General features: G+C 39.1%; 1 protein-coding gene across 2 annotated transcripts in view; it reads right to left on the bottom strand.

Moving 5' to 3' along the window:
- LOC105477986 (BRMS1 like transcriptional repressor) overlaps nucleotides 1–23,290 on the bottom strand; it is a 49,542-nt gene that overhangs the window by 21,701 nt on the left and 4,551 nt on the right. For both annotated transcript variants that reach the window (XM_011734919.2, XM_011734920.2), the window contains 3 exons: nucleotides 22,334–22,424; nucleotides 20,708–20,835; nucleotides 18,876–18,955 (listed from right to left, as the gene is read on the bottom strand). In XM_011734919.2, coding sequence (XP_011733221.1) covers nucleotides 18,876–18,955; nucleotides 20,708–20,835; nucleotides 22,334–22,424 — 299 coding nt within the window. The remainder of the gene's footprint in view (nucleotides 1–18,875; nucleotides 18,956–20,707; nucleotides 20,836–22,333; nucleotides 22,425–23,290) is intronic.

Raw genomic sequence — 23,290 nt, forward strand, 5'->3', positions numbered from 1 at the left:
ACTTGATAAATTAGCCCCTCCAAAAAAGTTATGAAGGAATTAAAAAGGACAAATCAGAACAAATGGAAAAGTCAAAATATGTTAGCATTAAATATCAAAATATGGGTTGGGCACAGTGGCTCATGCCTAAATCCCAGCACTTTGGGAGGCTGAGGCAGGAGGATCACTTGAGCCCAGGAGCTCAAGATCCAGTCTGGGCAACATAGCCAGACTGTGCCTGTACAAAAAAATTTTTTTTTTCTTAATTAGCCAGGCATGGTGGCTTGCACCTGTAATCACAGCTACTTGGGAGGCTGGGGCAAAAGGATTGCTTGAGCTCAGGAGTTTCAGGCTGCAGTGAGCCACAATCACACCATTGCACTCCAGCTGAGCGACAATGAGACAGTCTCAAAAAATCATCATCATCATCAAAGTAATCACTATAAATATAATTGGACTAAATTTACCAGTTAAAAAGTAGAAGTAGTTAGAATGGATTTTTAAAAATCATCAAGAAATATGCTATTTAAAAAGTGATAAAATAAAATATAAGGCCAGAAAAAAAGTTTTTAAAAAAATGAAAAAAAATTTCATCACACAAATGCCATGCCAAATAAAACTAAGGTGGCCGTTTTAATTATCAGAAAAAATAGACTTTTTAAACCCCTTTTTAATGTTTTTCTGTCTCTGAAACATGGACAGAAGAGCATTAAAATAGGATAAATGTTACAGTTTTTAGAAGGATATAAAAATTTTTAAATGTCTGAGTATGATAATAAAGTCTCTCTCTATATATATAGATAGATAGATACAGATATAAAGCAAAGACTGATAGAAATATAAGGAGATATTAAGAAAACAATCCCATTTACAACCACAACAATAAAACAATTAGGAATAAACAATTAGGAATAAAACAATTAGGAATAAATTTAACCTAAGAGCTGAAAGACTTGTATATTGAAAACAACAAACATCAATAAAAGAAATTAAAGAAGACACAAATGGAAAGACATCACAGTTCGTGGATTGGAAGACTTATATTGTTACAATGTCAATACTACTCAAAGCGATTTACAGATTCATTACAACCCCTATCAAAACACCAGTGGAGTTATGCATGGTGGCACATGCCTGTAGTCCCAACTATTATACTTAGGAGACTGACTTGGGAGGATCACCTGAGTCCACGAGTTTAAGGCTACAGTGGGTATGATCATGCCACTGCGTTCCAACCTAAGTGACAGAGCAAGACATTGTCTCATCAAAAAATAATTTCAGTGGATTTTTCTTTTATCTGGTTCACGTTCTGCCATGACAGTGGCATTTTTTACAGAAATAGAGAAAACAATCCTAAAATTCATAAAGGAACCACAAAGGACTCCATATAGCCAAAATGATGCTGATCAAGACAAAGCTGGAACCATCACATTACTTCATTTCAAAATATATTACAAAGCTACGATAATCAAAACAGTATAGTACTGTCATACAGACCAATGGAACAGAATAGGGAGCCTTGAAATAAACCCATCCATGTATAGTCAAGTGATCTTCAACAACGGTGTCAAGAATACACAATGGGAAAAAAACAGTCTTTTCAAAAGATGGTGTTTGAATGCTACAATGAACAAGGGAGTGTACATATCTCTGAGCTACTGGCTTCGTTTTCTTCAGGTGTATGCCTGGAAGTGGGGTTGCTGGCTCACATGGTGGCTCTACTTTTAATTTTCTGAGGCACCGCCATACTGTTTTCCAAAATGGCTGCACCAATTGACATTCCCACCAACAGTACACAGGGGTTTCCTTTCTTCCACATCCTTTGCAACACTTATTTCTCTCAATTTAATTTATTACATTTTCTATGAAAAACACCTGTATGCTTAAAAGCTAAAACCACATGCCAAGGAATTCTTAAAAGAAATCTTAACCTCTTCCTCCTGTCTTCTTGCCCTTCCTCTCTCTCTCCTGTAGGTCTCCTATAGGTCGCCTATAGGTGTTTTTTACTAGCTTTTTGTACTTCTTTTCACAAAAATAAGCAAGCAACACAGACAAGCATTTATATTTCTATCCCTCTGTTTTAAAGAGTAGTACACTATCTACACCTTTTTTTTTTTTTTGGAATACTTTTTTGATTAGACATCTGGAAATCACTTCATGTCAACTCATAGAGGTCTTCCTCATTCCTTTTTACATCCTCATGGTACTCCATTGCAGGAAAGTAGCAGAGTTTATTCAACCTTTCTCCTGTAGACCAACACCTGTGTGGTTTCACATTAACCAAGGGATCAAATAATAACTTGTAATGAAACAAATCCACCAGATGGTAATGGGAAGTACAGGGCATTATCTATAAGCTATTCTTGCCAAATATATTAAATCTGAGTCTAATCATGAGGAAGCAAAAGACAAATCAGATTGCGAAACATCCAAGATAATCTTCCTGGACTTTTCAACAATGTCAAGACCAGGAAAGGCAAAGCAATAAATAAGAGGGAGCTAAGAAGTGAAGGAAACAAAAGATACAAGAAACCAAATTCTGTGCTTGATCCTTGGGTGGGTCCAGGATCAGCTGAAAACTAAAACTGGACAAAACAAAACTAAATAATGTTTTGGGAGACAACTTTTGTGAGAACTGTATATTAAATGAGATTATTAAATCGATGTTAAAATCCAAAAATAAAATGGTGTTGGGAAAACTGGATATCCACATGCAAAAGAATGAAACTGGACCCTTATTGCACAACACACACAAAAATAAATTCAAAGCAGATTAAAGACTTATTCAACATAAGAGCTGAATGTAAAAGCTGAAACGTAAAACTGAAACTATAAAGCTCCTAGAATAAAACATAGACGATAAGCTTCATGACACTGGTCTTGGCACTGCTTTCTTTGATATGACACAAAAAGCACAGTCAACAAAAGCAAAAATAGACAAGCGAGACTACCAAAACTAAAAAGCTTCTGCACAGCAAAGAAAACAACAGAGTGAAAAGGCAACCTACTGAAGGCCGGGCACGGTGGCTCATGCCTGTAATCCCAGCAGTTTGGGAGGCTGAGGCAGGAGGATCACCTGAGGTCAGAAGTTTGAGACCAGTCTGACCAACATGGAGAAACACCACGTCTACTAAAAATACAAAATTAACCAGGCGTGGTGGTGCATGCCTGTAATCCCAGCTACTCAGGAGGCTGAGGCAGGGAAATCACTTGAACCCAGGAGGTAAAGGTTGGGGTGAGCCAAGATCACACCATTGCACTCCAGCCTGGGCAACAAGAGCGAAACTCCGTCTCAAAAAAAAAAAAAAGGAAAGGCAACCTACTAAATGGGAGAATATATTTGCAAACCATGTATCTGATAAGGCAGTAATATCCAAAATACATAAGAAATTCTTCGGCCAAGCACAGTGGCTCATGCCTGTAATCTCAGCATTTTGGGAGGCCGAGGCGGGTGGATAACTTGAGATCAGGAGTTTGAGACCAGCCTGACCAACATGTTGAAACTCCATCTCTACTAGAATTACAAAAAAAATTAGCCAGGCCTGGTGGCACATGCCTGTAGCCCCAGCTACTGGGGAGGCACGAGAATTGTTTGATTCCGGGAGACAGAAGTTGCAGTGAGCCGAGATCACACCACTCCAGTCTGGGTGACAGAACGAGACTGTGTCAACATAAAAAAAAAAAAAAAAAAAGAAAAAGAAAGAAAATATTCAACTCAGTAGCAAAAGCCCAAATGATCAGATTTTAAAATAGGCAAAAGACTTGAATAGATATTCCTCCAAAAACATACAATGGACAACAGGTATGTGAAAAGATGCTCAATATCATTAATCATCAGGGAAATGCAAATTAAAACAATGATTTATCACCCCACACCTGTTAGAATGGCCATTATCAAAAAGACAGGTGACAGGCTGGGTGCAGTGGTTCATAACTATAATTTCCACATTTTGAGAGACCAAGCTGGGAGGATCACTTGAGGCCAGGAGTTTGAGACCAGCCTGGGCAACATAGCACAACCCCATCTGCACAAAAATAAAATAAAATAAAATTAGCCAGGTGTGGTGGCACATGCCTACAGTCCTACCTACTTGGGAGGCTGAGGTGAGAGAGCTGCTTAAGCCTGGGAGTTTGAGGCTGCAGTAAGCTATGATCGTGTCACTGCACTCCAGCCTGGGCAACAGAACAACACTGCTCAAAAACAAACAAAAAGACAAAAGATAACAAGTGTTGGTAGCAGGAGTGTGGAGAAAAAGGAGCCCTTGTTCACTGTTGGGAACTTAAACTAGTACAGCCATTATGGAAAACAGCACAGAAGTTTCAAAAATTTAAAAATACAACTACAGGCCAGGGTACAGTGTCTCATGCCTGTAATCACAGCACTTTGGGAGGCCAAGGTAGGAGGATCACTTGAGCCCAGGAGTTGAGACCAGCCTGGGCAACACAGTGAGACTCTGTCTCTATAAAAAATTTAAAAAGAAAAAGAAAAAAAAATACAATTTCCAGCAATTCCACTTCTAGGTATACATCCAAAGGAAATGAAATCAGTATGTCAAAGATATCTGCACTCCCATGTTCACTACAGCATTATTCACCTCCAAGATATGGCTTAAGTTCATCCACTAATGAAACATAAGTGTCCATCAATGGATGAATTGATAAAGAAAATTGATATATATACACACAACAGAATGCTATTCAGCCTTAAAACAGAAGGAAATCCTGTCACTTGTGACAACATGAATGAACCTAGAGGACATTACTAAAGTTAAATAAGTCAGGCATAGAAAGATAAATATGATCTCATTTACATGTAGGATCTAAAAAAAATCAAACTCATAGAAGAGTAGAATGGTGGTAACCAAGAAATGTGGGAGTGGGAAGTGGGGCAGGGTATGGGAAATGTTCACCAAAGGGTACAAAATTTCAGTTAGACATGGGGAATAAGTTCTGGAGATCTATTGTACAGGATAATATTATAACAGGTAATAATAACGTATCATAGTCAGATGCAGTGGCGCACAACTGTAGTCCCAGCTACTTGGAAGGCTGAGGCAGTGGGCTCACTTAAGGCCAAGAGTTCAAGGCCAGCCTGAGCAACATAGAAAGACCCTATCTCTAAAAATAAAAAAAATAATAATAATAATAATGTATTGTATACTGGAAGCTTGCTAAGACAGTAGGTTCTAAATGTTCCCATCATAAAACAAATGGAATGTGAAGTGATGGCTATGTTAATTACCTTGACTTAATCATTCCACAACATATACATATATCAAAACATCATGCTGTACACCATAAGTATATACAATTTAAACATTTGTCAATTTAAAATTAATTACTTTTTTAAAAAGAAAACAGTCTGGAGCATCCTGAAAAAAAATCACATAATCCAGCAATCCCACTTCTGGGTATTAAACCTAAAGAATTGAAATCAGGATCTCAAAGAAATATTTGTACTTCCACATTCATTGCAGCACTGTTTATAACAGCAAAGACGTGGAAACCACCTAAATACCCACAGACAGATGAATGGGGTAAAGAAAATGTAGTCAATACATAAAATACTATTCAGCCTTAGAACAGAAGGAAATCCTATCATTATCAGCAGCATATGGACATCATGCTAAGTGAAATAAGCCAGTCACAGAGGAAAATAGTGGATGATACCACTTGTATGAGGTATATAAACTAGTCAGACACACAGAAGCAGAGAACAGAATGGTGGTTTCCAGGCGTGGCGGAGGGGGAAATGGGGAGTTGCTATTCAACAGGTATAAAGTCTCAGTATGCCAGATGATTAAGTTCTAGAGATCTGCTGTACAACATTATGCCTATAGCTAACCGTATTGCACCTCATCATTGGTACCTTTAGCCTCCAAATCTCAAACGGTGAACGACTACTGTTTTGAAGAGAATTGTATGTTGAACTTTTTAGGAAATAAAGAAGAAAACTTAGCCTGGGCAACAAACTGAGACCCTATCTCTACAAAATATTTTTAAAAATTAGCTGGGCACAGTGGCACACACCTATAGTACCAGGTACTTGAGAGACTGAGGTGCAGGATCATTTGAGCTTCAGAGTTTGTGGCTTCAGTGAGCTATGGTCGTGCCACTGCACTCAAGCCTGGGTGACACAGACCCTGTTTCTAAAAAAAAAAAAAAGAAGAAGAAAAAGAAAACTAACTGAAAAAAAAAAAAAATACAAAGAGATGGCCAGGTGCAGTGCGTTAGGCCTGTAATTTGAGCACTTTGGGAGGCAAAGGTGGCAGATCGCTTGAGCCCAGGAGTTCGAGACCAACCAGGGCAACATGGTAAAACTCCATCTTTACCAAAAAAAAAATATATAAAGTAGCCAGGCTGGTAACACATGGCTGTAGTCCCAGCTACTGGAGATGCTGAGGTGGGAGGATCGCTTGAACTCAGGAGGCAGATGTTGCAGTGAGCTGTGATCACACCACGGCACTCCAGCCCAGGCAACAAAGGGAGATGCTGCATTTTGTTTTGTTTTGTTTAAAAACAAAAACAAAAACAAAAACAAAACAGCAATATAAACAAATCCACCATCACAGAGAGAAATTCTGACATGTTTCTCTCAGTAAGGGAAAGATAAAGTAGACCAAAAAATGAGTTTAAAAAAGGAGTCCATATTTATATAAATTAATTAATTGAATGTGTTATGAGGAACAAGGTATTTGCATAGTTTCAAAGTCCTTCTCAAAATATTTATCACAATGGGAAAAAAGTAAGTTTACCTGGGGAAACCTGGAAGACATCACTTAAATCAAGTGATCAAAGTGGATATCACCAATAATGGTACATATCAAAACTGTGTACTGCTTGACAGAATTCAATGAGAAGAACACAGCATCACTGCTGGGATTTTTCTGCCAGATGCAAAACCTGATTCGAATCATGAAGAAATAGCAGACCAACTCAGAACTGAGGAACATTCCACAAAATAACTGGCCTGAAATTTTCAAAAATATAAAGATCATGAAAGTTTAGATAAGACTAAGGAATTGTTTCACATTGAAAGAGACTAAAAAGACATGAAAACTAAATGCAATGACAATGACAATATGTGGTCTGATTTTTTTCTTTTTTTTTTTTTTTAGACAGGCTCTCACTCTGTCACCTAGGCTGGGGTGCGGTGGCATGATCATGGCTCACTGCAGCCTCAACATTGTGGGCTCAAGCAACCCTCTGCCTCAGTCTCCCGAGTAGCTGGGACTACAGGTGTGTGCCACCATGCCCAGTTTTTTTGTTTTGTTTTGTAGGGACAGGGTCTTTGCTTTGCTACCCAGGCTAATCTCAAACTCCTGAGCTCAAACAGTCCTCCCACCTCAGGCTCCCAAAGCGCTAGGACTACAGGCATGAGCCACTGCACCCAACTCATTTCCTGATTTTGATGACTATACTTTGGTTATATAAAAGAATGTTCCTCATTTGTTTCTAACATACATTAAAGGGCTCAGGGGTAATAGTGCATCATGCTGTAAACTCACTCTCAAATAGTTCACCAAAATGAGTTCTATGTACTTTCTTACAACTTATTGAGTGTGACACTATTAAAAATCCATATCATAGCCAGGTGCAGTGGCACAGTCCCAGTTACTCGGGAGGTTAAGATGGGAGGACTGCTTGAGGCCAGGAATTCAAGGCTACAGTGCACTATGATCACGCTAGGGAATAGCCACTGCACTCCAGTCTGGGCAACCCAGTAAGACCCCCATCTCTAAAAAATGTGTGTATGTGTATATATATATCACAAAGACCAGATGTACGAAACACTCATGGAACTACTGCACTCTTAACTATATACTTCTGTGGGAGAGAAAAATACAGAATATTCTTAACTGAGTTTATGAATCTTGTAATCAAATAAAAGACAGTACAAGAATTGACAATTAAATCAATTAAATCTCACTTGCAAACACAGAAGAAAAAGAATCATTCCTGGAATCCAAGAATGGTTTATATTAGGAAATCCATTAACAACCTAAGTCACCACAGCAATAGATCATGAGAATAAAACCATGACTAATTCAATAGATGCAGACAAAGCAATTAATAAAATTTAACTATTCGTAAAATTTCTGAGAAAAAAAGAAGAGGAAATTTCCCTAACATGACAAAGAGTATTTACCAAAACTCAAAAGAAAATATCATACTTATTGGAAAACTGTTAGAAGCATTCCCTTAAGATCAAGAACATAACAACGATGTTTGCTTTCACTGCTTCTATTCCATGTTGTATTGGAGGTCCTATCAGTACCATTAAAACAAACAGAACAAGTAGAGGAGATGAGAATAAAAGAAACAAACTGCTATTATTCACAAATGACATTATTACATGGAAAATATGAAAATCTGCATGCAAATTATTAGAATTAAGAACAGAGGTCCACCCTGGGCAATATGTGAGATCCCATCTCTACAAAAAAAATTTTTTAATTAGCTGGGTGTGGTGGCATATGCCTATAGTCCTAACTACTTAGGAGCCTGAGGTGGGAGGATCATTTAAGCAGGGGAGTTCAAGGCTGCAGTGAGCTATAATCGGGCCACCGCACAGCCTGGGCGATACAGTGAGACCATGTCTCTAAAAAAAAAAAATTAATTAAAAAAGAGAGGTATGTAAGGTTGCTGGATGTGATATCAACATACAAAATTATTTTCGATATAGCAGCAAAAAATAAAAAGTAATTTTTTTAGTGATGTAGTCTTGCTATGTTGCCCAGGCTGGTCTTGAACTCTTGGACTCAGCAATCTTCCCACCTCAGCAACTCAAGTAGCTGGAACTACAGGCACGCACCACCACACAAAAGTAATTTTTTGGCGGTGGCTGGCAAGATAGCCAAATAGGAACAGCTTGGGTCTGCAGCTCCCAGCAAGATCAACGCAGAAGGCAGGTGATTTCTGCATTTCCAACTAGGGTACCTTGTTCATCTCATTGAGATTGGTTAAACAGTGGGTACAGCCCACAGAGGGCAAGCCAAAGCAGGGTGGGGCATCACCTCACCGGGGAAGCACAAGGTGTTCGGGAACTCCCTCCCCTAGCCAAAGGAAGCCAGGAGGGATTATGCAGTGAGGAATGGTGCATTCTGACGCAGATACTAGGCTTTTTCCATGGTCTTCACAACCCACAGACCAGGAGATTCCCTCAGTTTCCTATGCCACCAGGGCCCTGGGTTTCAAGCACAAAACTGGGCAGCCTTTTGGGCAGACACCGAGTTAGCTGCAGGAGCTTTTTTTCATACCCCAGTGGCACCTGGAACGCCAGTGAGAAACAACCATTTACTCCCCTGGAAGAGGGGCTGAAGCCATGGAGCCAAGTGGTCTTGCTCAGCAGATGCCACTCCCAAGGAGCCCAGCAAGCTAAGATGCAATGGCTTGAAATTCTCCCTGCTAGCACAGCAGTCGGAAGTTGACCTGGGACACTTGAGCTTGGTGAAGGGAGGGGCGTCCGCCATTACTGAGACTTGAGTAAGCAGTTTTCCCCTCACAGTGTAAACAAAGCCACCAGGAAGTTGCAACTGGGCAGAGCCCACGGCAGTGCCACAAAGCCACTGGAGCCAGAGTGCCTCTCTAGATTCCTCCTCTCTGGGCAGGGCATCCCTGAAAGAAAGGCAGCAGCCCCAATCAGAGGCTTATAGATAAAACTCCCATCTCCCTAGGACAGAGCACCTGGGGGAAGGTGTGGCTGTGGGCGCAGCTTCAGCAAACATAAACATTCCTGCCTGCCAGCTCTGAAGGGAGCAGTGGATCTTCTCCCAGCACAGCACTCAAGCTCTGCTAAGAGAAAGACTGCCTCCTCAAGTGGGTCCCTGACCCCATGCCTCCAGACTGGGAGACACCTCCTAGCAGGGGTGGACAGACACCTCATACAGGTGAGCTCTGGCTGGCATCTGGTAGGTGCCCCTCTGGCACAAAGCTTCCAGAGGAAGGAACAGGCAGCAATCTTTGCTGTTTTGCAGCCTCCACTGGTGATACTCGGGTAAACAGGGTCTGGAGTAGACCTCCAGCAAACTCCAGCAGACTTGCAGCAGAGGGGTCTGACTGTTACAAGGAAAACTAACGAACAGAAAGGAATAGCATCAACGTCAACAAAAAGGATGTCCACAGAGAAACCTCATCCAAAGGTCACCAACATCAAAGACCAAAGGTAGATAAACCCACGAAGATGAGGAAAAACCAGTGCAAAAAGGCTGAAAATTCCAAAAACCAGAACGCCTCTTCTCCTCCAAAAGATCACAACTTACCAGTAAGGGAACTTACCAGCAAGGGAACAAAACTGGATGGAGAATGAGCTTGATGAATTGGCAGAAGTAGGCTTCAGTAGGTGGGTAATAACAAACTCCTCCAAGCTAAAAGAGCATGTTCTAACCCAATGCAAGGAAGCTAAGAACCTTGATAAAAGGTTACAGGAAATGCTAACTGGAATAACTAGTTAAGAGAACAACATAAATGACCTGATGGAGCTGAAAAACACAGCATGAGAACTTCATAAAGCATCCACAAGTATCAATGGCTGAATCGATCAAGAGGAGAAAGGATATCGGAGATTGAAGATCAACTTAATGAAATAAAGCATGAAGACAAGATTAGAGAAAAAAGAAATAAGAGCAATGAACAAACTCTCCAAGAAATATGGGACTACATGAAATGACCAAACCTACGTCTGATTGGCGTACCTGAAAGTGACAGGGAGAATGGAACCAAGTTGGAAAAAACTCTTCAGGATTTTATCCAAGAGCACTTCCAGGCCGACATTCAAATTCAGGAAATACAGAGACCACCACAAAGATATTCCTCGAGAATAGCAACCCCAAGACACATAATTGTCACATTCACCAATGTTGAAATGAAGGAAAAAATGTTAAGGGCAGCCAGAGAGAAAGGTCGGGTTACCCACAAAGGGAAGCCCATCAGACTAAGAGCGGATCTCTCTGCAGAAACCCTACAAGCCAGAAGAGAGTGGAGGCCAATATTCAACATTCTTAAAGAATTTTCAACCCAGATTTTCATATCCAGCCAAACTAAGCTTCATAAGCAAAGGAGAAATAAAATCCTTTACAGACAAGCAAATGCTGAGAGATTTTGTCACCACCAGGTCTGCCTTACAAGAGCTCCTGAAGGAAGCACTAAATATGAAAAGGAAAAACTGGTACCAGCCACTACAAAAACAAACCAAATTGTAAAGACCATCAACGCTATGAAGAAACTGCATCAACTAACAAGCAAAATAACCAGATAGCATCATAATGACAGGATCAAATTCACACATAACAATATTTACCTTAAATATAAATGGTCTAAATGCCCCAATTATAAGACACAGACTGGCAAATTGGATAGAGTCAAGACCCATCTCATGTACAAAGAAAGACATAAGCTCAAAATAAAGGGATGGAGGAATATTTACCAAACAAATGGAAAGAAAAAAAAAAAAAGGAAGGGATTGCAATCCTAGTCTCTGATAAAACAGACTTTAAACCAACAAAGATCAAAAAAGACAAAGAAGGGCATTACATAATGGTAAAGGGATCAATGCAACTAGATAGGAACTAACTATCCTAAATATATATGCACCCAATACAGGAGCACTCAGATTCATAAAGAAAGCTCTTAGAGACCTACAAAGAGACTCCCACACAATAATAGTGAGAGACTTTAACACCCCACTGTCAATATTAGACAGATCAATGAGACAGAAAATTAACAAGGATATTCAGGACTTGAACTCAGCTCTGGACCAAGTGGACCTAATAGACATCTACAGAACTCTCCACCCCAAATCAACAGGATATATGTTCTTCTCAGCACCACATCATACTAATTCTAAAATCGACCACATAGGCCAGGCATGGTGGCTTACGCCTGTAATCCCAGCACTTTGGGAGACCCAGGCGGGAAGATCACAAGGTCAGGAGATTGAGACCATCCTGGCTAACAAGTGAAACTCCATCTCTACTAAAAATACAAAACATTAGCCAGCGTGGTGGCGGGCGCAGGTAGTCCCAGCTACTCAGGAGACTGAGGCAGGAGAATGGCGTGAACCAGGAGGCAGAGCTTGCAGTGAGCTGAGATCGCGCCACTGCACTCCAGCCTGGGGTACAGAGATAGACTCTGTCTCAAAAAAAAAAAAAAAAAAAAAAAACAAGGCCAGGCGCGGTGGCTCACGCCTGTAATCCCAGCGCTTTCGGAGGCCAAGGCGGGTGGATCACGAGGTCAGGAGATCGAAACCATCCTGGCTAACATGGTGAAACCCCATCTCTACTAAAAATACAAAAAATTAGCCGGGCATGGTGGCCGGCGCCTGTAGTCCCAGCTACTCAGCTACTCAGGAGGTGGAGGCAGGAGAATGGTGTGAACCCGGAAGGCGGAGCTTGCAGTGAGCCGAGATCGCGCCACTGCACTCCAGCCTGGGTGACGAGCGAGACTCCACCTCAAAAAAATAAATAAATAAAAATAAAATAAAATAAAAAGTTAAAATAAAAATAAAAAATAAAATCGACCACAGAATTGGAAGTAAAACACTCCTCAGAAAATGCCAAAGAATGGAAATCATAACAAACAGTCTCTCAGACCACAGTGCAATCAAATTAGAACTCAGGATTAAGATATTCACCCAAAACTGCACAACTACATGGAAACTGAACAACCTGCTCCTGAATCACTACTGGGTAAGTAACAAAATTAAGGCAGAAATAAATAAGTTATTTGAAACCAATGAGAACGAAGATACAACATACCAGAATATCTGGGACACACCTAACGCAGTGTTTAGAGGGAAAATTATAGCACTAAATGCCCACAGGAGACAATGGTTAAGAGCTAAAATTGACACCCTAACATCACAATTGAAAGAACTAGAGAAGCAAGAGCAAACAAATTCAAAAGCTAGCAGAAGACAAGATATAACAAAGATCGGAGCAGAACTGAAGGAGATAGAGACTCAAAAAACCCTTCAAAAAAATCAATGAATCCAGGAGCTGGTTTTAGATAGACTGCTAGCCAGACTAATAAAGAAGAAAAGAGAGAAGGATCAAATAGAACCAATAAAAAATAATAAAGGGGACATCACCACTGATCCCACAGAAATACAAACTACCATCAGAGAATACTATAAACACCTCTATGCAAATAAACTAGAAAACATAGAAGAAATGGATACATTCCTGGACACATACACCTTCCCAACACTAAAGCAGGAAGAAGTCGAATCCCTGAATAGACCAATAACAAGTTCTGAAATTTAGGCACTAATTAATACCCTACCAACCAAAAAAAAGCCCAGGACCAGATGGATTCACAGTCAAATTCTACCAGAGGTACAAAGAGGAGCTGGTACCATTCCTTCTGAAACTATTCCAAACAACAGAAAAAGAGGGAATCCTCTAACTCATTTTATGAGGCCAGTATCATCCTGATACCAAAACTTGACAGAGACACAACAAAAAAAGAAAATTTTAGGGCAATATCCCTGATTCATATCAATATGAAAATCCTCAATAACGTACTGGCAAACCGAATCCAGCAGCCCATAAAAAGCTTATCCACCATAATCAAGTCGGCTTCATACCTGGGAAGCAAGGCTGGTTCAACATACACAAATCAATAAACGTAATCCATCACATAAACAGGACCAATGACAAAAACCACATGGTTATCTCAATAGATGCAGAAAAGACCTTCGATAAAATTCAACACCCCTTCATGCTAAAAACTCTCAATGAACTAGGTATTGACGAATGTATCTCAAAATAATAAGAGCTATTTATGACAAACCCACAGCCAATATCATACTGAATGAGCAAAAGCTGGAAGCATTCCCTTTGAAAACCAGCACAAGACAAGGATGCCCTCTCTCACCAATTGTATTCAACATAGTATTGGAAGTTCTGGCCAGGGCAGTCAGGTGAGAGAAAGAAATAAAGCGTATTCAAATAGGAAGAGAGGAGGTCAAATTATCTCTGTTTGCAGATGACATGATTGTATATTTAGAAAACCCCATCATCTCAGCCCAAAATCTCCTTAAGCTGATAAGCAACTTCAGGAAAGTCTCAGGATACAAAATCAATGTGCAAAAATCACAAGCATTCCTATACACAAATAATAGACAGAGACCCAAATCATGAGTGAACTCGCATTTACAATTGCTACAAAGAGAATAAAATACCTAGGAATCTAACTAACAAGGGATGTGAAGGACCTTCTCAAGGAGAACTACAAACCACTGCTCAAAGAAATAAGAGAGGACACAAACAAATGGAAAAACATGCCATGTTCATGGATAGGAATAATCAGTATCATGAAAATGGCCATTCTGTCCAAAGTAATTTATAGATTCAATGCTATTCTGATCAAGCTACCATTGACTTTCTTCAAAGAATTAGAAAAAACTCCTTTAAAGTTCATATGGAACCAAAAAAGAGCCCATATAGCCAAGACAATCCTAAGCAAAAAGAACAAAGCTGGAAGCATCATGCTACCTGACTTCAAACTATATTACAAAGGTACAATAACCAGAACAGCATGGTGCTGGTACCAAAACAGATATATAGGCCAATGGAACAGAACAGAGGCCTCAGAAATAACACTACACATCTACAACCATCTGATCTTTGACAAACCTGACAAAAACAAGCATTGGGGAAAGGATTCCCTATTTAATAAATGGTGCTGGAAAAACTGACTAGCCATATGCAGAAAACTGAAACTGGACCCCTTCCTTACACCTTATACAAAAATTAACTCAAGATGGATTAAAGATTTAAACACAAGACCTAAAACCATAAAAACCCTAGAAGAAAACCTAGGAAATACCATTCAGGACATAGGCATGGGCAAAGACTTCATGATGAAAACACCAAAAGCAACGGCAACAAAAGCCAAAATTGATAAATGGGATCTAATGAAACTAAAGAGCTTCTGCACAGCAAAAGAAACTATCATCAGAGTGAACAGGCGACCTACAGAATGGGAGAAAATTTTTGCAATCTACCCATCTGACACAGGGCTAATATCCAGAATCTACAAGCAACTAAACAAATTTATAAGACAAAAACAACCCCATCAAAAAGTGGGCAAAGGATATGAACACTTCTCAAAAGAAGACATTTATGCAGCCAACAAACATGAAAAAAAGCTCATCATCACTGGTCATCAGAGAAATGCAAACGAAAACCACAATGAGATACCATCTCACGCCAGTTAGAATGGCGATCATTAAAAAGTCAGGAAACAACAGATGCTGGAGAGGATGTGGAGAAATAGGAATGCTTTTACACTGTTGGTGGGAGTGTAAATTAGTTGAAACATTGTAGAAGACAGTGTGGCAATTCCTCAAGCATCTACAACCAGAAATACCACTTGACCCAGGAATCCCATTACTGGGTATACACCCAGAGGATTACAAATTATTCTACTATAAAGAAACATGCACATGTATGTTTATTGCAGCACTGTTCACAATAGCAAAGACTTGGAACCAACCCAAAGGCCCATCAGTGAAAGACCTGATAAAGAAAACGTGGCACATATACACTGTGGAATACTATGCAGCCATAAAAAAGCATGAGTTGATGTCCTTTGCAGGGACATGGATGAAATTGAAAACCATCATTATCAGCAAACCAACACAGGAACAGAAAACCAAACACCGCATGTTCTCACTCATAAGTGGGAACTGAACAATGAGAACCCATGGACACAGGGAGGGAGACATCACACACCGAGGCCTGTCGGAGGGTGGAGAGCTAGGGGAAGAATAGCATTAGCAGAAATACCTAATGTAGATGATGGGTTGATGGGTGCAGCAAACCACCATGTTACATGTATACCTATGTAACAAACCTGCACGTTCTGCACATGTATCCCAGAACTTGAAGTATAATTTTTTTTAAAAGTAATTTTTTTAAGTTGTTACTTAAAAAAAATAATAAAATTGGGGCCAGGCATGGTGGCTCAAGCCTGTAATCCCAGCATTTTAGGTCAAGGCGGGCAGATCACCTGAAGTCAGGAGTTCGAGAGCAGCTTGGCCAACATGGTGAAACCTTGTCTCTACTAAAAATACAAAAAAAAAAAAAAAAATTAGCCAGGTATAGTGGCACATGCCTGTAGTCCCAGCAACTTGGGAGGCTGAGGCAGGAGAATCACTTAAACCCATGAGGCAGAGGATGCAGTCAGCCAGGATCATCACACCACTGCACTCCAGCCTGGGCAACTGAATAAGACCTTGTCTCAAAAAAAAAAAAAAAGGAAGAAGAAGAGGAGAAGAAAAAGAGAAAAGTAAGAGTATCAAGTCACAGAGTTATCAAGACTTATGAGACTAAAAGCAATAGAAAAAGATACTGTGATGCTGGTGCAGAAATAGCCAAACAGAACAAATGAAACAAACGGAACAAATGAAAAAAGTTAACAGGCCAGCTCATATATGGGCATTTGATACACAAAAAAGAGAAAATTGCTGATTTGTGGGGAAATAAGGGTGTATGTAATAAATAGTGTTGACATTACCTATCTATATACACAAAAAAATAAAATCAGAACCATACTTTTTTTTTTTGACCCAGAGTTTTGCTCTTGTCGCCCAGACTGGAGTGCAATGGCACGATCTTAGCTCACTGCAACCCCCACCTCCCGGGTTCAAGTGATTCTCCTGTCTCAGACTCCCGAGTAGCTGGGATTACAGGCACATGCCACCACGCCCAGCTAATTTTTGTATTTTTAGTAGAAACAGGGTTTCATCATATTGGTCAGGCTGGTCTCAACCTCCTGACAGAGAGCCAAATCATGAGTGAACTCCCATTTACAATTGCTACGAAGAGATTAAAATACCTAGGAATATAACTTACAAGGGATGTCAAGGACCTCTTCAAGAACTACAGACCACTGCTCAAGGAAATAAGAGAGGACATAAATAAATGGAAAAACATTCCATGCTCATGGATAGGAAGAATCGATACCGTGAAAATGGCCATCAGGTGATCCGCCCGCTCGGCCTCCCAAAATGCTGGGATTACAGGCATAAGCCACCACATCCGGCCTAGAACCATACTTTATACCATACACAAAAACTAATTAAAAGTAGTTTTGCCATCTAAATGTAGAAAGCAAAATGTCAACTTTTAAAGGAAAACACATCTTTTTACCTCAAAATAGGAAGACACAAAAAGCACATCCTTGGCTCACACCTGTAATCTCAACACTTTGGGAGTCCAAAGCAGGAAGACTGTTTGAGCCCAGGAGTTTGAGACCAGCCTGGGCAACATAGTGGAATCCCTTCTCTACAAAAAATTTTTAAAATTAGCTGGGTGTGATGGCATGCATCTGTAGTCCCAGCTATTCAGGAGGCTGAGGCAGGAGGATGGCTTGAGGCCACGGGAGTAGAGGCTGCAGCGAGCCATGATCATGCCACTGCACTCCAGCCTGGGTAACAGAGTGACACCCTGTCTCAAAACAAAAGAAACAAAACACATCCCATAAATAAAAAGATAATAAATTCAACTACATTAAAATGTAAAACTTCTTTGCAGCAAGTGATCAGAAAGAGTGAAAACATCATACCACCTGGGCAAAAATATTTGCAAAGTATATAACCAGCAAAGCATTTATAGCCAGAATATATAAAGAACTTATATAGTCAATGAGGAAAAGACTAAAGGCCAACACAAAGGCAAGAAATACAAACAGGCACTTCTTAGGAAAAAATATCCAAGCAGCTAGTAAACGCCAAAAAGATAATCAATCTCAGTTGTAATTATGAAAATGAAACAATGAGCTCTATCGTTTTATACCTAACTACTCTTAGTTTACGGCATATTAAAGTGACAGAAGAATCGTTATAGAACTTGTCCTCCTATTTCTACCTGTATATCTATAATCTTGTCTTGATTTGATAAAAAGTTATCTGCAAAATGGGCACTATGGGGTTTTTTTGTTTGTTGTTGTGGTAGCTGTTATTTCTGAGACAGGGTGTCACTCTGTTACCCAGGCTGCAGAGCAGTGGCACAATCACAGCTCACTGTAGCCTCAACCTCCCAAGGGCAAGCAATCCCCCCACCTCAGCCTCCTGAGTAGCTAGCACTACAGCCACCTGCCACCATGCCCAGCTAATTTTTCTATTTTTTGTAGAGGCGGGGGGTCTCACTATGTTGCCCAGACTGGTCTCGACCTCCTGAGCTCAAGCAATCCTCTTGCCTCAGCCTCCTAAACTCTTGGGATCATAGGTGTGAGCCACCATGCCTGGTGGGCACTATGTTTTTTATATGCTATAAATATTTTTAACCCATTTATGCCTAGTGTTCCATTACTGAAATGTTAAGCTTGTGGGAATTATTTATATCCTACTGCTCAAGGTCATCACCAAGATCTGATTTTTCACACACACACAAAATTGCAACCTTCAGCCTAAATGGGTTAAATGCAAAATAAACAGAACATATAGAAAAATACACCTTTTTTTTTCCCATAAATAGAGAATTCTGCCCAAAGATGTGGAAACAGGTCTAAACAGACAGAAACTAATTCTATAGCTCAAAATCCTAATTGCACCATTGGGTGTATATTTTGTAAGTCAGTCTAATCCACATTATACTAATTATACTAATATTGTCAATAATGCCAGGTGACATAATCATTGTAAAGTCTTTTTAAAGTAACAGCTGCAAAACTTCTAAAATTATCTCAGTTTTTTTCTATGGTCCTTTCTTTGGGTCCTATCTCCAATACAGCTTCCAATGTAACTCTATTCTTTTTTTTTAAATCACACACAAATGATGAGCTAAAGTACTATTTAACTTTGTTTTACTTAGTTTACTTTTTTAACTACTACACTCAGAAAAGGCTTGAAGAGATGAAATTAGCTTAAAAGTTATGCAAAATGACAGTACCTCACAATGCTGGCGAGAAGCTTGAATTTCACATTCATATTTGTTCTTTACAGATTCTAAGCAGAGCTCTCTATAGATTCCTGCAACCAAACACAATTACTCTGATTATGTTAGCAATGAGGAGTTCCATTATCACTTCCCTACAGGAATTCTGTCCTCACGGTATTTAATAAGATGGATCAAGAAAAAATTGAAAAGTGAGTCTAACTTTATCTTTAAAGACTAAAAATAAAAAGGCTCACTTAAAACACATATCCAAAAAGATTAGAAATTAAGAGTTTCAGAGCTAGAAAGAAACTGTACTGCTAGTTTTTGTTCTTAACCTATTCTTCTAAAGATTACTCCTAAATGTTTGATACAGAATGATCAAAATGAAAATAAAACTCTTTTCCTATGAAAAACAATCTCTCGAGTTTCTCAAAATAGAAATGGAGACAATAAACTCTGGTGTCATCAATCACATATACTCAGAGTAACAGTTAGATACTATACCCCACCAAAACCACTTTTTTTTTAAACTATTATTTTCAATCCAAAGCTTCCATGAGGAGTAAATGTATATAAACTGATATAACAAAATCAATTATGTCTGGAGTGCTCCTGACAGGACTTTATCTAGAGGAAAGATACCCAAGATAGTTTAACTTAGACCTAACAGGACAATAGTATAAAATAGGTAACATGGCCATGCAAATATGTCACTACAAAAACGGCACGCAAAGAGCTCTGGATATGTATTCTAAGCTTTATGCCATAGTTGGCCCTAGAAATGTAATTATCTCTCTTTGTATAGTAAAGGCAAGAGACAGGTATCTGGAACTACGTCATCAGCAACACATTCACACACACTACTCTGCAAAATCAAAATATAAAAGAGGCCAGAGTAGAAAAGTAAATAATCAACTCAAGTATTATTTCCTGATCATCCATGTAACCTAAAAGAACAAAGAAAATTAGGGATATTTTTGCTTCTAAGGATACGTTAAGTCAATATGTAAAGATAGCAGTGAAGAGTATCATATCATCCACATAATACTAAGCACTCAAAAATAAAATTTGGTTAAAGGAGGGTTTAGTAAAAAGAACTTATTATCAACAATGCCTTAGGTATTATCTAACAGGTACATAAGGATCAATTAGTGCCACATAAGAGAAAAACAACCAGCATCTCCACTAATTAAAGTTTAGTTTTTGACTATGAAAAACCACATATATCCCTTGATTACGAGTGCTAGGACATGATACTGAGGCTGGATCCCACTTACAAACATAAGACTGAAATGTAACCATACAAGTATAGTGCATCTTTGTTTATTCGTAGCCACAAATGAGTAACCAAACTCATCAAAGTAAAAAAGAAAAAATAAATTATCTAGTTCAAGGCAAGTTTCCTGTTCTATAATATCTTGATCAAACATTTTAAAATTTTTTTATAAATTAAAAAAAAATCCTATCATTCTTACATATAAAAAAAACGCCAAGAGCACTTAAACTTTAATTTCTCTAATAGGGAATTAAAGCGTGACAGTAACAGTCTCTCTTAATCAAAGTATCATGGTTTCCAGTTGTTTCACCACATGTGGAACTATCTTCTCAACAACACTATAAGCAACTTGAGGGTTTTTTTTTTTCTTTAATCCCCCACAGCATCAGAGCAAAGCAAGAGGTATTTAATAAATAAAATGACTGTGGGCTAACTGAAAGTAAAATATTCTGGTCGATGTAAATATGCTTGTAATCCCATCAACATAAAACACTTACTTGATAAACACCTTTTAAAGCTATTGAAGAGTTTACATTCTATATATGGAAAAGATTCTTCACTTTCCTACCTGCTACCTTTGTACGAATTTGCATATTTTCCTGTAAAGTTGCCAGCGGTTCCAAGTATTCTGGTGCTTTTCCAGCTATGACTTCTTGTAGTTTTGCATCCACCTGACTTAATCGTTCTTTATAAAGTCTTAACAAAGCAAAAAATTAATACGTTAATTTAAAAATCTCAACAAAGGCTAACAATGTGCCATTTCTATACATTATTTGTTCCTAATATCATTTATATTCTAACAATCTATCAAATGTATTTTTGCCTTGATCTCAAGAAGAGAACTGTTACATTGTTTGACTTTATGCACATAATCACAAAATAGATATCTATCATGTTTAAAGTATCACTCTTTAATGGTCAATTACCAATACAAAAAATAAAATTGAAATAACTACTTTTTGGCACTATTAATTTTGTTTTTGTTTTAACCACAGAACAATAAAACCAATTCTAAGACAAAAGGTCATTTAAACACTGAGTTTAAAAGAAACAAACAAATCATTTTGAATAGACATTACCAGTTGTCAAAATAAATAATTACTTGGCTTCTCTCTACCTTTCCTGAAAAGGAGTCAGTATTACTGTATTCAGCCTACTTAATTTTATTTATTCTTTTTTTTTTTTTTTTTTTGAGACGGAGTCTCGCTCCATCCCCCAGGCTGGAGTGCAGTGGCGCAATCTCACTCATTGCAAGCTCCGCCTCCAGAGTTTACGCCATTCTCCTGCCTCAGCCTCCCGAGTAGCTGGGACTACAGGCACCCGCCACCACGCCCGGCTAATTTTTTTTTTTTTTTGTATTTTTTAGTAGATACGAGGTATCACCGTGTTAGCCAGGATGGTCTTGATCTCCCGACCTCGTGATCCACCCACCTCAGCCTCCCAAAGTGCTGGGATTACAGGCGTGAGCCACCGCGCCAGGCCCAGCCTACTTAATTTTTTAAAAGAACAAAGAGGAAGTAGACTAATGAAGGTAAAACCAATGTCTTTATGACCTGACGTATTAAGTTTGTTTCAACTACAAATGAAGAAGCCATAACAAAATTAGTTGCTCAATGAACAAGGAACTCAAAAATGGGGCAGGAGGTCCCTGTTACTTACAAATACTCTAATTTGCCAGCTGTCACACCAATACCTTTAGAGTATGATACAACTCAGTGTTTATTTTGGCAATAATCCTGCAGGACAGAATTTTTTTTTTTTTTTTAAAGACAGGGTCTTACTCTGTTGCCCAGGCTGCAGTGCAATGGCACGAGCACAGTTCACTGCAGCCTTGACCTGGGTTCAATCGATCCACCTGCCTTAACGTCCCAAGTAGCTGGGACCACAGGCACATATCACTACATCCAGCTAATTTTTAAGTTTTTTGTGGAGACCAGGTCTTTCTATGTTGCCCAGGCTGGTCTCCAACTCCTGGGTTCAAACCCACAAAAAACCCCTGCCTCCAAACCTTCAGTTTAGTTAATGAGGTCTTTAGTAGACAAACAATAGTTGAGCCTCTTTCAAATTGGTCAGTCCCAAAAACACAAAATACAAAAGGAAAAACAGCTGAGACTGAATCTAGTTGCTCTTGTGCTAGTATACAAGTGACAAGGTTGAGATTCAGTGACAACAGCTTTCTAAAGTCACTACTTACTGATCTTTGAGATCGGTAAACTGTTTTTCAAGATTGGACATTTCATCCAAACATTCCATTCTTCTTCTTTCACAGTCTTCATCATCCATTTCTGTTAATAAAAACGCAAATATAAAAGATAAACTTAATTTTCAAATTTATCTGAACATCTCAAATATATCTAAACGTAATTCAAATAGGAAGAAAAACTGTAATACGAAGGCAAGACCTATATTAAGCCTTAAAAGAAAATAAACATTTATCAAAAATAATAACTTCTGCTGGGCATGGTGGCTCATGCCTCTAATTCCAGCAGTTTGGAAAGCCAAGGCAGGAGGACAGACTGAGCCCAGAAGTTCGAGATCAGCCTGGGCAATATAGGAAGATCCCATCTCTACAAAAAAAAAAAAAAAAAAAAAAGATATTAGCTGGGCACAGTACCATGAGCCTGTAGTCTCACCTACTGGGAGGCTGAGGCAAGAGGATCGACTGAACCCAGGAGTTGGAGGCTGCAGTAAGCCATGATTGTGACACTGCACTCCACCCTGGGTGACAGACTGACCTAGTCTGAAGAAAAAAAACAAAATCCACTGTAGATTTAATCTAAAATACAGATAAGTATATAAAACTATACTGGTCTATAGACCCTCTTATTTTTATTCATTTTTAAATCACTTTAAAGGACTGACTCTAAGCTATGACTATAAAGTAATTAGCCCACTTTTGGTTTGTTTTCCACCAACTCACCAGAATGTAGCACCAAAATGATTGTGTCCTTTAAAGGCTAACATTGCTCAAAAACACTTTTGGGATTCTTCTTTCAAACTGCTCACATGGCTGATTTGCCAGTCACATAAAAAAAGAAAAGTGGCCAGGCGTGGTGGCTCATCCCTGTAATCCCAGCACTTTGGGAGGCTGAGGCCGGAGGATTGCTTGAGCTCAAGAGTTCAAGACCAGCCTGGGCAAGGTGGTAAAACC

The sequence above is a fragment of the Macaca nemestrina genome, chromosome 7 (assembly GCF_043159975.1).
Source record: "Macaca nemestrina isolate mMacNem1 chromosome 7, mMacNem.hap1, whole genome shotgun sequence".
Classification (NCBI taxonomy): Eukaryota; Metazoa; Chordata; class Mammalia; order Primates; family Cercopithecidae; genus Macaca; species Macaca nemestrina.